General features: G+C 51.7%; 4 protein-coding genes across 4 annotated transcripts; 2 read left to right on the top strand and 2 right to left on the bottom strand.

Annotated features, from left to right (window-relative positions):
• Window positions 1-237: 237 nt before the first annotated feature.
• Window positions 238-2139, bottom strand: N7473_004954 (putative FAD monooxygenase; the record flags this gene model as incomplete). The annotated part of the gene is made up of 1 exon (XM_057150894.1): window positions 238-2139. The coding sequence occupies one exon, from the start codon at window positions 2137-2139 to the stop codon at window positions 238-240; it is 1902 nt and encodes a 633-aa protein (XP_057011004.1).
• A 2189-nt stretch (window positions 2140-4328) lies between these two features.
• On the top strand, window positions 4329-5789 carry N7473_004953 (uncharacterized protein; the record flags this gene model as incomplete). Its single annotated transcript, XM_057150893.1, has 3 exons — window positions 4329-4456; window positions 4521-5100; window positions 5160-5789. The coding sequence occupies 3 exons, from the start codon at window positions 4329-4331 to the stop codon at window positions 5787-5789; spliced, it is 1338 nt and encodes a 445-aa protein (XP_057011003.1).
• A 651-nt stretch (window positions 5790-6440) lies between these two features.
• On the top strand, window positions 6441-9559 carry N7473_004952 (DDHD family phospholipase; the record flags this gene model as incomplete). Its single annotated transcript, XM_057150892.1, has 4 exons — window positions 6441-7475; window positions 7532-8837; window positions 8891-9028; window positions 9090-9559. The coding sequence occupies 4 exons, from the start codon at window positions 6441-6443 to the stop codon at window positions 9557-9559; spliced, it is 2949 nt and encodes a 982-aa protein (XP_057011002.1).
• A 293-nt stretch (window positions 9560-9852) lies between these two features.
• On the bottom strand, window positions 9853-11755 carry N7473_004951 (putative rhamnogalacturonase; the record flags this gene model as incomplete). Its single annotated transcript, XM_057150891.1, has 4 exons — window positions 9853-10749; window positions 10805-10930; window positions 10991-11457; window positions 11533-11755. 4 exons carry the CDS (start codon window positions 11753-11755, stop codon window positions 9853-9855), a joined length of 1713 nt encoding a protein of 570 aa, XP_057011001.1.
• Between the last annotated feature and the right edge of the window lie 1222 nt (window positions 11756-12977).

Below are 12977 nucleotides of genomic sequence, written 5' to 3'. Positions count from 1 at the left end.
GCCGGTTGATTCAAGCTCTACCAAGAGGCACACGATTTTACAATGACGTTTAGAATGTGTTCGGAAAATTTGACTGAGGATTGTCTATTGATTGAAGTAATCAAGAAAAAAGAAAAAATAACGCCAATCATGCACAAAGCAGTCGCTCAACAGAGAACGATCAAAAATAAGATATATACAATCCAAATCTAAAATATACAAAACATGACGCGTATATCAATCAATCAAGCCAAGCCTTTACAGACGGCTGGCCTGAGAGTCCTGACCAAGAGCCTTGGTCGAGAACGAGTTGAAGTACTCGTTAAGAGCATCAACGGTGCCAGAGCCCTCAACCAGCTGCACAGTGCAGGCAACGTGGCTGTCAGGGCGGGTAACCACAACACCACCCTTCTCGGCATCAATGCCGAGCTTCTCGTGGGCAGCGAAGCTGGCCGTGGGAACGCGGACATCGGGGAGGTCGTCGGCGTACAGGTGGTGGTGGTAGTCGCGCAGGACCTGGGGGATGGACTCGACATCGATCTCGTTCTTGGCGCCGGCATAGATGACGGAGAGGGTGAAGAGCTTGGAGTGGGGGTTGTGGCGCTCGAAGAAGGAGACATTAGCAATGTCAGAGCGGCGGTAGGCAGACAGGAACGAGCGCTCCTTCTCAAGGTTGGCAGCGAAGTCGGCAATGGCCTTCTTGGTCTTGTTCTGGTTACCAGCAAAGACGTAGATGCGGAAGGATCCGTTGACGGGGACCTCCTGCTCCAGCTCGACAAAGTTGGCATCGGCAAGGCGGGTCACCATGGTGGGGGTGAAGGCACGGCCAGCAGTCAAGCGGACACCGGGGATGTTGAACAGAGCAGACTTGGCGGGGTGGCTAGCGTCCCAGTTGAACACGTTGGGCTTGTAGGCGACTCCGTATCCGCTGGTGAACTCGCAAGAGGACTTGAAGGTCTTGACGAACTCATCTTCCTCGGCGTCACCGCCAGTGGAGACAGCCTTGCTAGCAGAGATCTCGCCAGCATTAGGGCGGCGCTTGGAGAACAGAGCGGCGTACTTGGCGTCAAAGTTCAGGAGGGTCTCGGCAATGTCCTTGCGCTCGCTCTCGTAGGTGCTCAGGGTGGAGCGCTCAGCGAGGCCGCTCTCGACGGCGTGGATCTTCCAGGCCATGTTGAGGGCATCGTGGAAGGCAGTGTTCATACCCTGACCAGCCTTGGGGCTGTGGGTGTGGCAGGCATCACCACCCATGAACACGCGCTCGTCAAGGGTGTACTTCTCAGCAATACCCTGACCAATGGGGTAGACAGAGAACCACTCAACACGATCCCACTCGACCCAGTAGGGCTTCAGGATGTTCTTAGCGGTCTGCTGGATCTCCTCGGCGGTGGCGGTCTTCCGAGGGTCGAAGTCGGGGTCGGTGGAGGAGGCGATTTGAACGTAGAGGCGGACCATGTTGTCCTCACGGGGGATGACCATGATGGAACCAGCATCGGAGTGGATGGTGCACTTGGTCTCGATATCGGGGAAATTGGTGCGGACAACGCCGTCCATGACACCCCAGACGTAAGAGATGGGGTCCTTGTGGCGGATCTTGATGCCAAGCTGCTCACGGACAAAGCTGCGAGCACCCTCACCACTGAACAGGTACTTGGTGCGGACGTTCTCGATAACGTTGGTGTCGAGTGACTTCAGGTTGACTTCAACGGGGTACTCGGCGTCGGCGCCGTCGTTCTTGAAGCCAACGATAGTCCATGGACGCTCGACGCGGGTTCCAGCCTTCTCGATTTCGTCCAAGAAAACGCGCTCGATCTTGCCCTGGTGAACAAGTGTGGTGAATGGGTAGCGGGTATCAATGAAGCGAGGGCAGCTGGGCCAGCTACCGGTGCGAGAAATGCCGGTGCCGTCGCTCTTGGGGTCCCAGAAGGCAACATCGTACACCTTGGCGGGCTCGTAGGCCATGATGGCGCGCTTCAGGCCCAGGTTGCGCAGAATCTCGTTCGAACGGGGTTGAATACCGTCCGCGCGACCAGTAGCGGTCGGCACCGGGCGGTTGTCAATGTGCCTCACCTTGTAGCCCCATCGGGACATGCACAGGGAGAGGAGCAGACCGACCGGGCCGGCGCCGACGATGACGATGTCATAGGACTCTTGGACCATGTTGACGGACAAGAATGTATGTGGGGAGAGAGGATGGAAGCTATGCGCGAAGGAGACGGATCGTCGCAAAGCGTGCAGCAGAATCAACCAGGGATGTGAAGATAATTTACAAAATTCCCTTGCACGGTTGTAACGATCTGAAGAACGAAAAGATCGAGGGCCATGGCTACTTCATATATAATCGTGAGCAAGCCGGGGTAAGCGGGCCGAATGGAGGCTGTTGGAAGTGACGGCGAGCAGCCACGGCATTGAGGATCGGTTGAATCGTGGGGAGGTGCAAGGCATTAGACTGGGGCAAGCCAATCAGGTGTGGTAAATTGCCGGGTTATGGAGAACAGTCAGCAATGGCAACGCTGGCGAGGGTGTGGGGACCACCACCACCTGTGCACTGGTCTCGATGATTTCACCTGCCGTCGTTGATTCCGAACTGCAAGGCCCATTGTCTGGTCATGTCTGGTCATGGGAGAGACGTTGACTGGCTTAGATTCTGCGTGGTTCCCCACACGCCCGGGAGCAGCATTCGGCAAGTGGAGAGAAAGGCACGTGACTAGCTGTTCGGCAGGGCTGGCCGGGACTTTTGTTGCTTTTAAGCTGCAAATTGCCCTAACGAGAACCACAACCAGTCAGACACACGCCAAAAATGTCTCGAGTATACGCCCGCAGTCTCCGCACAAAACTCCTCGGTCAACTCACCGGTGTCCCGTTCGGCTTATTGGCCCTTTTGCTCCCCACCTAGGTCCGTTTTGCCGACTTGGGTTGAAGCATATGCTGCCGCGCTATCCCCCCGGGGAGGAATCCTCATGTTGGGTCTGGTAGTTTAGCCTGGCAGTTTGCTACGGAAACCCCGGTCTACAGTGCCAGTTCTAACTAGTTGCCGTCTCTATTGCCTCGATAGATTCGATTTCTGATTTCCATCTCGACTTATGCTTGCCCATATGGTAGATTAGCTAGTCCTATTTTGCTCACAAATGTAGTTCATAGCTAGTAAACTAATTCATTTGATCAATTCACTGGACAGCCAAATGCAATGTCACCTCCTTGTATGATAGTCGATTCCCTAGTTTCAAGTAGGCTATCTACGCCCGCCATGCGTATCCATTTGTTAAGCAGTGGTTCGCTACAATTCTTCGTGTCAGGCTATGACTGGATTCACAACCTTGTCCCGAGGCGACACCCGGAGAAAGTGCTACACCTCATAGATTACCTCGGGCACCGTAGTTAATCCCGTTCTTATCAAGAATTCGTTAGGATTTTGAGTGGCAACACTTTCGGGGATCCCCCGGAGATTACGGGTAATCCGAGCAATTAGACGCTGGAGTCGGCAGCCACCCCGGTTGAGCCAGACAACGCTAGGCCAGAGACAGAATTTCCTAATCGGGTAATTCCAGTAACTTCACACGCCAAGAGGTCGAAAACCGGGCTTGGGATCTATTGACCCGCCAAAATTGACAATGAAGCTATCAATTGGGGACTGGCATATAGCTTACTGCATGGTGGGCCTGAGAGTCCCGAGTCTCCTGCCTGCCCTTCTCGATGCATAGCCGTGGCATGAAAAGCCCTAAACCCCCTCTTCCCCCTTTACAAGACGCAACTCACAAAGACAGCCAGGGCAAGAGGTCAAGCAATGCATCGTTGCTGGCTGCTGGCTGGTTTAGGCTACAGCCTGAGGATTACCGTATCATTAGAAGTTCCAGGTCGCACGTGTCCTGATTGACCCCACCAAAGAGGAAATCCTGAGGCCATCCCCAGGCAGAAGCCCATGTGACACTCGATGTTTGCCAAAAGCTTAACCGGATTAAGCATAATTTGCTCATCCTAGCCTCCCAGGTGACTTCGAACAATGCATTTTAGCCAGTGGGTTCCAGACATCCCCATTAATTGACCCCCCGAAAAGGGAATCCTGAGGGCATCAGCCCAATAAGCTTAATCGAATTAAGCTTATTCTGCCTTGTGGAGATAGCAAACAATCAGCCCCAAGGCTACTACTTCCCATCCCCAAATTGGCATGGTCTGGCATCCAGGAAAATTTATAAACCCTCTTCCTCCTTTCCTCCCTTCTTTCTTCCCCGTCTTCTTCCTTTCCTTCTACTCCTACACACTTTCCCACTGGTTCCAACCAAGCTTGAGCTTCACAGCTTACTCCTTCAAGACTCAAACATACTCAACCTCTATCCTTCCAAGCCTTCATCATGAACAGGAACTACGACTACCTCCGTGATGCTGAGCCTGAGGAGTGCCTCCTCCGGGCTCGTGTCTTCGATTCCAACACTGAAGGACACATCAGTGTTGATGTTGGCCACAATTATGGAGTAGCCAAGTACGTACCCCATTATACAACACCTTATACCAAATAAAGAATATCCACTTAAACTCGATCACAGCTACCTGGAATATGCCAACCTCGCATATGAAAACCCTTTCGACGAACGGGTCGTTGGAAGCCATTTCAACTCAGACCGTTTCGATCAGCCCACCCTCTCGTTCCCCGATGACCCCGTTTACTCCAAGGAGCACAACCTGGCCGAGGAGCGTGATATCATCTTCCACGCAATGGACCTCGACCCCCACAACCACGAAGAGACCTTCGGCCCTCCGGACACTGCCTTTGAGGAGTGGCTCGAGACCATGATGCCAAAGGCTCTGAACGTGGTGGACAAGAGTGGTTTGTTCGAACAACTCCCTCAAGCATACGAAAACGAGATCTCCGCGTACGAGCATGCGGAGCCCACCAAGGATGTCCCCAATATCGACGCCCTCCCCCTCAACTCTGCGTCCGTCTCCCCCTGCCAGTCCGTCTCCGATCTCTCTGAGACCGACGTTGGCGGCCACAAGCAGAAGGTCCTCTGGGGAGAGAATGGTCTGCTGGGCCTGAAGGAGGATGTGCCTTCGGTTGGTGCCCGCCGCAAGTCGGGGCTGATCCGGACCATGACCAAGAAGCTGAAGCACCAGCTTACCGAGATGGTGAGTAGTGCTCCTCACCTCCACATCAACTTTGATCTCATTTCTAACATTTTGTGTAGGTCGACGAATCCAACAACGGGTTGAAGCGCAAGTCGTCGTCTTCGGTGTCTACTACTGCGCCTGGGAGCTCGGCCGCCTCCCTCGTCACCTCCATGAGCTCCACCCTCCAGGCCAAGCTCTACTCGGAGCTTGAAGTCATGATTTGCGACACCGCAAATGGCTTCATTCTCCAGCAGTACTACGATGGCCGTGTCTCCCAGCAGTCCATCAACAAGGTCAACACGGCCTGGAACGCCAAGAACAACCACCATGTGGCTGAATTCCGCTTCGACCAGGAGACACAGCGGAAGCTCATCTTCGCTAACCGTCGCGCCATGGAGTTCACCGGGGACTCATCCCGCTTCCCAATTCGCCTTCAGACCAACCTGCAGAATTGGAAGAAGATTGCTCACGAGATGAGCATCCGTACCTTCTGCTTGCCAGATAGCGCGATCCGCAAGCACCTCTACGACCTTCGCCAGGTCATCGACATGATGAACCCCTCTCTGGAAACTCTTCGCGCCTTCCGAGATCTCTGCAATTGGGCTCAGGACCAGATGCTGGACAAGGTGACCGCCGCCCGCCGCCAAAGCGAGGCCCGCTTGAGGAAGGGTCCTCATAGCTCCTGGTCTTCGCGCAACTCGCTTTAAGCTCCCCCTTTCTCAATCATTCAGATCTGAGAGGAGTTGATGATTTGCACTCCGTTTGATCTGCCTGGGGGCGAGAGATATCCATGCTTTGGTGGGAGATATCAATGATAACGATGGAACGAATAATGCTGGAACGAAACTTACGACTTTGATACCCTGGGTTCTCTGTGCTTTCGGGGTTTCTGGGTTCTGATCTTTATGATCTTTTGTTTTGCCTTGATTTCTGGAATTTCAGATTCCCCTAATAATTTCCAACTTCAGATATTCGGATTAATGCTTAGCTATAGTTCGATCTATTTTTTATTTTCTCGCTGGTTTATGTTTCATCTATTCTGTAGAAGTAGAAGTTAGCCGCGTGTTGCTTTTGTTGGTGTACAAAGTGGCACGTGCGGGCGACGTCATCAGCTCTCATGTGCAAAACACCAGGCAGCTCCCAGATTTTCCCAGTTGCTTGTCTACATAAAGCCTTTTGTTTCTCTGACCACTGCAAACATCCAACCTTGACGTGTCGGCTGTTTCCGAGAATCGACAAAAAGTGATCAGCAACAGACCTTGGTCATGACACGAAACATTTAGCGATCGGTCTCCAGATCTCCACGAGGCCTAACCCCGACAAGGTCCCTGGAAAAAAGTGGGACCACGTTGTTCGCCATGACGGGTCCGTTTCATACCTATGGGCCAACGTGCCTACTGGTAGATGAAGAGCCAGAGCTGTCAAGTCTGTACGCGCTCTCAACACCGCCAGAAATTCGCTCGCATTTCTTCTACGTTTCGTCCCTGCCAATCGACGATCCTCTGGCTCCGCTCCCGCCGCCAACAAGCGGTCAAGCATCGGAAGATGAAAGGACTCCTCCAAAACCATTCTCGGCCAGAGATAACTTGGCCCTAGAGAAATCCTGGCAGGAGCTTGGGAAAGCTCGAGAAGCCCAACAAGTTGGTCAGACCGGACCTTTGCCTGAAACGCCGACAGCGCGCTCTGGAATAGCTGTGCCAGGTCAGGGATCAGCCTCCGATGTTGAAAGACGTCGAAAGCCGGCAGCCAGAGGAGATGCAAGTCTATCTAGTACCGGTAGCACTCCTATCGAGCCACCGTTGCTCCCAGACGAGCTGCCTTCCCGGAGTGTCAAAAGCCGACCGGGTCATCCCGGTACCAGCGCTGATGCTCGGCCTGAGAACTATGCAGAACGGCGGTTGATGATCTCTTCTATGGAGGATGACGTGAAGGATGGAAAAATTAGCAGGGGTGCTGGCAGTGTTTATCGCAGGAGAGACCGATCCTCGTCCTTGAACGAGTCACTCTCAACAAAGCGAAGAAGCAGTTCGCCAGTCGATCACGACATGGAGGACGTTCATGATGAGTCCGTCAGCGTACGCGCCAACCGATCTCGCGATGCGAGCATCAGTGGATCACCTTTCATCAGAGCTCCGGTATCCCAATCACATAGCCCGTTCGGCCGCTCGGTTGAGTCATTGCCCCCGAGGGACGGGTCCCACGAAGGGCAGCCTGAGTTGCGGGTTCCCGTCACCCCCCGCTCCGTACCGAAGCCCTCGGGTTTGAGGACTTCTATGAGCTTGGAAGGATTGTCACAAGATCCCACACGTGAGGAGGAGTCTGGGGAGGACTCACAGGTCAAGATTCCAGTTGGTGCATCTCGTCTCCACTTGGTCGAGCTGCCCAACCTGAAGGTATGTCTGCTTCTTTATTTTGAAGGAATGTTTCATCGTGCTAATCGTATATTCAGATGAAACCTATTTACTGGAACCCGCTTCATGATATTTCAGACGTTGTTCGAGCCACTTGGTTCTACAAGAACACCATGATGCCCGTGGAGACAGAACTTGCGAACAGGCTGGAAGAGGGATACGTCTATCTCAGACCGTGGACACAGACATGGCAAGAGGAATTGAATAGTTGCGTTGAAAATGGTGCAGATGCAGAGATGAAGATTGTCCACGAACTCTGGCCCAAGGGACAGTCGCTGTCTGCCAGTCGACCTGGTACTGCACAGGAGTCGAACCAAGGGACCAATGAGTCTGCCCCAGATGAGAGCGCAGAAGCCTTCAAATTCGATCCTAATCAAGCTGCCGGGGGAACTGCCAACCGTGTCGAGGTAGTCAAACCTTATGCCACTTCAAGTGCTATCTATGTGGATGCTCGAAACGCCCAGATCCTCAGACCTAGTTTACTCCCGTCTGTTGCCCGGGGTAGGCGGCCGCTGAGTGCCATTCGCAAGGGACGTCAAATCGGTATTCCCGTCATTAGAGGCTTCAGTCGGAAGCGATGGGACCAGCTACATCCATCCAAACCCAATCCTGTCGATGTTCGCCAGTATATCCGAAGGCCCCAGAGCCAGAACACGGCTCTAGCACCTGGCGAATCAATATGCTACGCATGCAAGATGGAAGAGATGCGGCCAAGCCCATCAGATCTAGTGTTTGTCATTCACGGCATCGGCCAGAAGCTTTCTGAGAGAATGGAGAGCTTCCATTTTACACACGCGATCAATGCCTTCCGTCGCCAGGTGAACATGGAATTGAATAACGAGCCCGTGTGGCCGCATGTGCGAAAAGACCATGGTGGGATCATGGTCTTGCCTGTCAACTGGAGAACGACTCTATCCTTGGAAGATCCAGCTCTCGATACCCCGGACACAGAAGACCCAGCATCCAACAACTTTTCCCTCGCGGATATCACGCCTGAGACACTCCCCGCAGTTCGATCCCTGATCAGTGATGTCATGCTGGATATTCCGTACTATCTGTCCCACCACAAACCAAAGATGATCAAGGCCGTTGCAAAGGAAGCCAACCGGATCTACCGCCTGTGGTGTAGGAACAACCCTGGTTTCCAGGATAACGGTCGCGTTCATCTCCTCGCCCATTCTTTGGGTAGTGTCATGGCTCTCGATATTTTGAGTCACCAACCGACAAATATTGATCGCTTTGATTTTCCCAATACACCTCTACACAGCGACATCTTTGAGTTTGATACCAGGAATCTGTTTCTCTGTGGTAGCCCTGTTGGGTTCTTCTTGCTTCTTAATAAAGGTATGCCCGCTTCAGAAATGGAAATTTTCCAGGGATGTTAACCGTTTCTTTAGCCAGCCTTCGCCCTCGCAAGGGTAGAGAAAAACCAGGGAGCGAGGGCGAAGATCGCCTGCCCGGTGTTGCCGGAGAGGCTGGCAAGTATGGCTGTCTCGCCGTGGACAACCTGTACAACATCATGCATACAACAGATCGTATGTTTTCATTCTCTTTCCCGAGCACCAATATCGTTCCTGGGATCTAACAACCTTTTAGCGATTGCATACCGCGTGAATGCAGCAGTAGATAGCGACCTCGCCAATTCGCTCAAAATCGCTTCTATTCCCAGCTCCACTTCATCCTTCATACAATCCTTCGGCAGCGTCTTCCGATGGAGCTCAGCACCTGGCTTTATCCCAACAGCCACACCGATACGCCCCGCAGCAGTAGCAAAACTCCCATCGACAGTGGAAATGGAGACGCATGACTTTACTCGCGAAGAGATTGCCGAGAAACGCATGTTACTGCTAAACGACAACGGCCAGATCGACTACTACCTCTCCGGTGGCGGAGGCCCGCTCAGCATTCAGTACCTGAACATGCTCAGTGCGCATAGCAGTTACTGGACTTTGACTGATTTTGTGCGATTCCTGGTTGTGGAGATTGCTCGCAAGCAGGGACGGGATGGAACCCTGCTTCCTTTTAGAGCGGAGAAGAAGAAAGAGTGGAAGTACTCCAAGGGGTGAGGTGTCTACGTTTTTAGTTTGTTTGTGTGCTTGGGGTTTGTGAATACATTTGCTTGGTTTTTTTAGCTTTACACTCATAGAGATCTTGTTCTTAGAAGAACACTTGTTGTTCGGTACAGGGATATCATACAAATAGAATCATACTACTCATTCCAAGATCGCCATCGTTGTCGTGAATTCTAAAACCTCGAGTAATTATGATATCTGTCAATTTCACATGCATTATCAACATAGTCACAAGCTCCACTCTGTTATATTCAAACAAAAAGCTTCAGCTCCTACAAACCTCCGTATCACCACTCCAGGACAACACTATCCCACATAAATCCATGCCACGTAGTATTCCTCACCATATTAAAAGTAATCTCATTCCACCCCTCCGTCAACAAACCTTTATCAAACGAATACTCAAGCAAATGCCACTCACCCGCACCCGTCGCAGAGCGATACAAGCACGGATCAGTAGGAATCAACGAAGACCCACTAGTCATATTACCAACCTGGACTCCATTAGCGAGAATATTAGTGCTCGCCCCCGAGGAGTATCCAGCCAGTGAAACGATCAGATTCGGAGCCGCAGATTCAGGAACAGACGAGGCCTTGAATCGCACGGTCCAGTTACCCTTGTAGGTCTGTCCGAAACACCAGTCAATAGGCTTGGACTCGCCGATTGTGTATGTCAGGTTTGCGGGGCATGACGCGACCAGGGCGTGTTCGTGTGGTGCTCCGCCGTGCAAGAAACCGTAACTGTAGCGGTCGAAGTCACCGATTTGGAAGACTTGCTTCTTGGACGAGACTTGCCAGGTTAGGCTGCCGAGGTTGGTCTTTGAGGATTTTTTCACGGTAACGTCGTTTTGGAGGAAGGAGGTTGTCACATCGGCGATGGAACTGCCGTTCGACCAGGCTTGGAGACCGTATGTAGCTGCGCGGACGTCGGAGAATTCGAAGTTGCCGTGCTTGTCGGCGTATGCGGTGTAGTAGTATGTTGAGCCCATGTCTAGGGCGGTTTTATTGGGGTTGTTGTCACCGAGGAAGACGGCGGCGTTGCTGGCTGGGCGGCCGTCGGACAGCATGATCTTGCCTTGGACAACGCCACGGCTGTGGTAGTCTTCGTCGTCGAGCCAGGCGTATGGCCAGGATTTGAATTCTTCTGCGGCTCGCTTGGCGGCATCTTTCTTGTCGCCATCGTTCTGGGGAGTGTGTTAGTAGAGGAGGATGGCTGAAGCGTGGAATTGTGGTACGTACGAGATACCAAAGCCATGGTCCCCACATCTTGCCATCGGGGAATACGTCGGAAGATGAGGCCATGAAGTGAGTGCCATGGATCATGTTCAGCTGCACGGCGTCTCCGGTGGATGATTCTCGGTGGACCTGGACGTCAATCAGTTAGGCTCATCGTCTCCCGTGCTTGGAATTGATCAGTCAACATACCATCAGCTCCTGTTTCAGATGATTACCATTATAGTAGTCCTTGCCAGCATTTATATACCAACTACCAAATCCATCTCCGTAAACACCAAAGAAATCCTGGTTCCTCGACCAAGCAGTAAAGTCATACTTGGTGATATACCCACTCCCATCAGGCTTCAACCACGTCTCATCCTGAACCTTGTTCGTGGCCAAATACTCGCTCAGTGGGGGTAATTCCTCATCCTTGATGTTGGTTCGACCCTTTGTGAAAGTCGAGTTATCCAACCGCCAGAGAGTACGGAATTCACCGAGGGTAGGAAGCGCATGGTTCACGAAATACTGATAAGCACCAGACAGGCCGGAGAAAATGACCCAATGCATATCTCCCTCCGCAGCAGTGAATGAGACATCAATGTATTGCTTGCCCTGGTGGGTACCGCGACTGGAAATGGAAGCCGAGGTCCATTGCAAGTTAGACGCTGCGCCGTCTTCAGCGGGAATTGGTTAGTTCTGAGAGAACCAAAGAAAAGATAAATCAGCGATAAAGAAGGGGCTTCACATACTGTAACTGACATAGTGACCGACAGCTTCGCCAACACAATCTTTCCCCTTGTACATCAGCTTGACACCGTAGATCTGCTCCTGGGTGACATTCCAGATCTCATTTCCGAGGACCCATGTTGTGTTGTCGACTTGTGTCAAGAATGGTCCAGTGGCGGGCTTAGAGGGGAGAGCCTTGACAGTGCTCAAGAGCAATGATGCCGCAGCAGCAAAGAGCCCCTTCATCTTTATAGCTCCCTAGGGAATTGACTACTCTGAGGATCACAGTGTACAGTGTGATCATGGGGAGTAATTAGGCCCCAATGCCCTCTCATATACCACAAGACAGACATGACTGCCAAATTGATTCGGCTTAATAAACACCGAGAAGCTTGATAAACCATAAGTAATATTTTGAATTTTTCTTTCGCCGTGGGGTTTCCTATAGAGACTCAGCCACGTGTGGGATGCCCCGCATTCCCAAGATTCTCCTGCTGTCTGGCCTCTCCACTTCTCCGCAATTGAGCCCGACTACACAGACTCCACATTAGGAACGGGCTTATGAAGCCTTCTTGAGCGTTCGCTAACAATTGACATGCGAAACCCCTCCAATGAACATCCAGGCTCATAGGAATATGTCCTGAGAAAAAGGTCGTGAAGAGTGAAGTGATGGGCCATTGCCTATTTCATGGACCATATATACTTCGAGCAGGCACAATTCGCCTGAAGATTACTTTTCTAAGCCAATTTCTTGGTGTTAGAAGTGTGCCAAGACCAAATGCCGACCATGTTTGGGGTCTTTCAATTGATTTTATGGTAAATATTCTGGAATATCATTGATATGAAGGAATTATGATAATCAGGAGGAGCATCATGCGGGGTATTCTGCAGTGGATACTGTACAGTAGTGAATAAAGACATCGATTGGCGGAAGAATTGCCTGAACTTATTATCCTAGCGCCGCACTATCAAGTGAAGCGAACGCCGCCAAGTCTGTACGCAATGTGAAGAATCAGTCTTTCCAGGGGAAATCGGAAGACATTGGCCCGATTACCCCGTCCATGACGAAGCCAAGATATCCCCGAGCTCATACGCGTTGGCAGCAGGAGAAGTGTGCCTCTGACCCGAGCCTCTTCAAACCTTCAAGCATCCAATTACATCTCCAAACCATGGCAGCCGAGGTCTTGCATGTACAGTGTGATACAGTGGTAGTTCAAAAGTCTGAATCTAGAGACCAAAGAAACCACTCAATAGATATGCTTCCACTTCTTGTTTTTTGAGAGGTCTTTCTCAAGGTCATTTGAATCCTCTTTCTGGATAGCTAAGGTATCATCATTTCTTCGTCTATCGTGCAACTCGCGATTGCAAAGATGATTTTGAAGATTTGTCGGGGTTCCAAACTTATGGAATCCCACTGTATTTTCTTCATCACAAATATCTACTGGCAGTTTAGTGGCACTGTATCATC

Source organism: Penicillium subrubescens (genome assembly GCF_028828155.1).
Source record: "Penicillium subrubescens strain IBT 31985 chromosome Unknown utg000003l_segment0_segment0, whole genome shotgun sequence".
Lineage (NCBI taxonomy): Eukaryota > Fungi > Ascomycota > Eurotiomycetes > Eurotiales > Aspergillaceae > Penicillium > Penicillium subrubescens.
The sequence above is the reverse complement of the archived record's forward strand: the minus strand, read 5'-3'. Positions and strand labels throughout refer to the sequence as shown.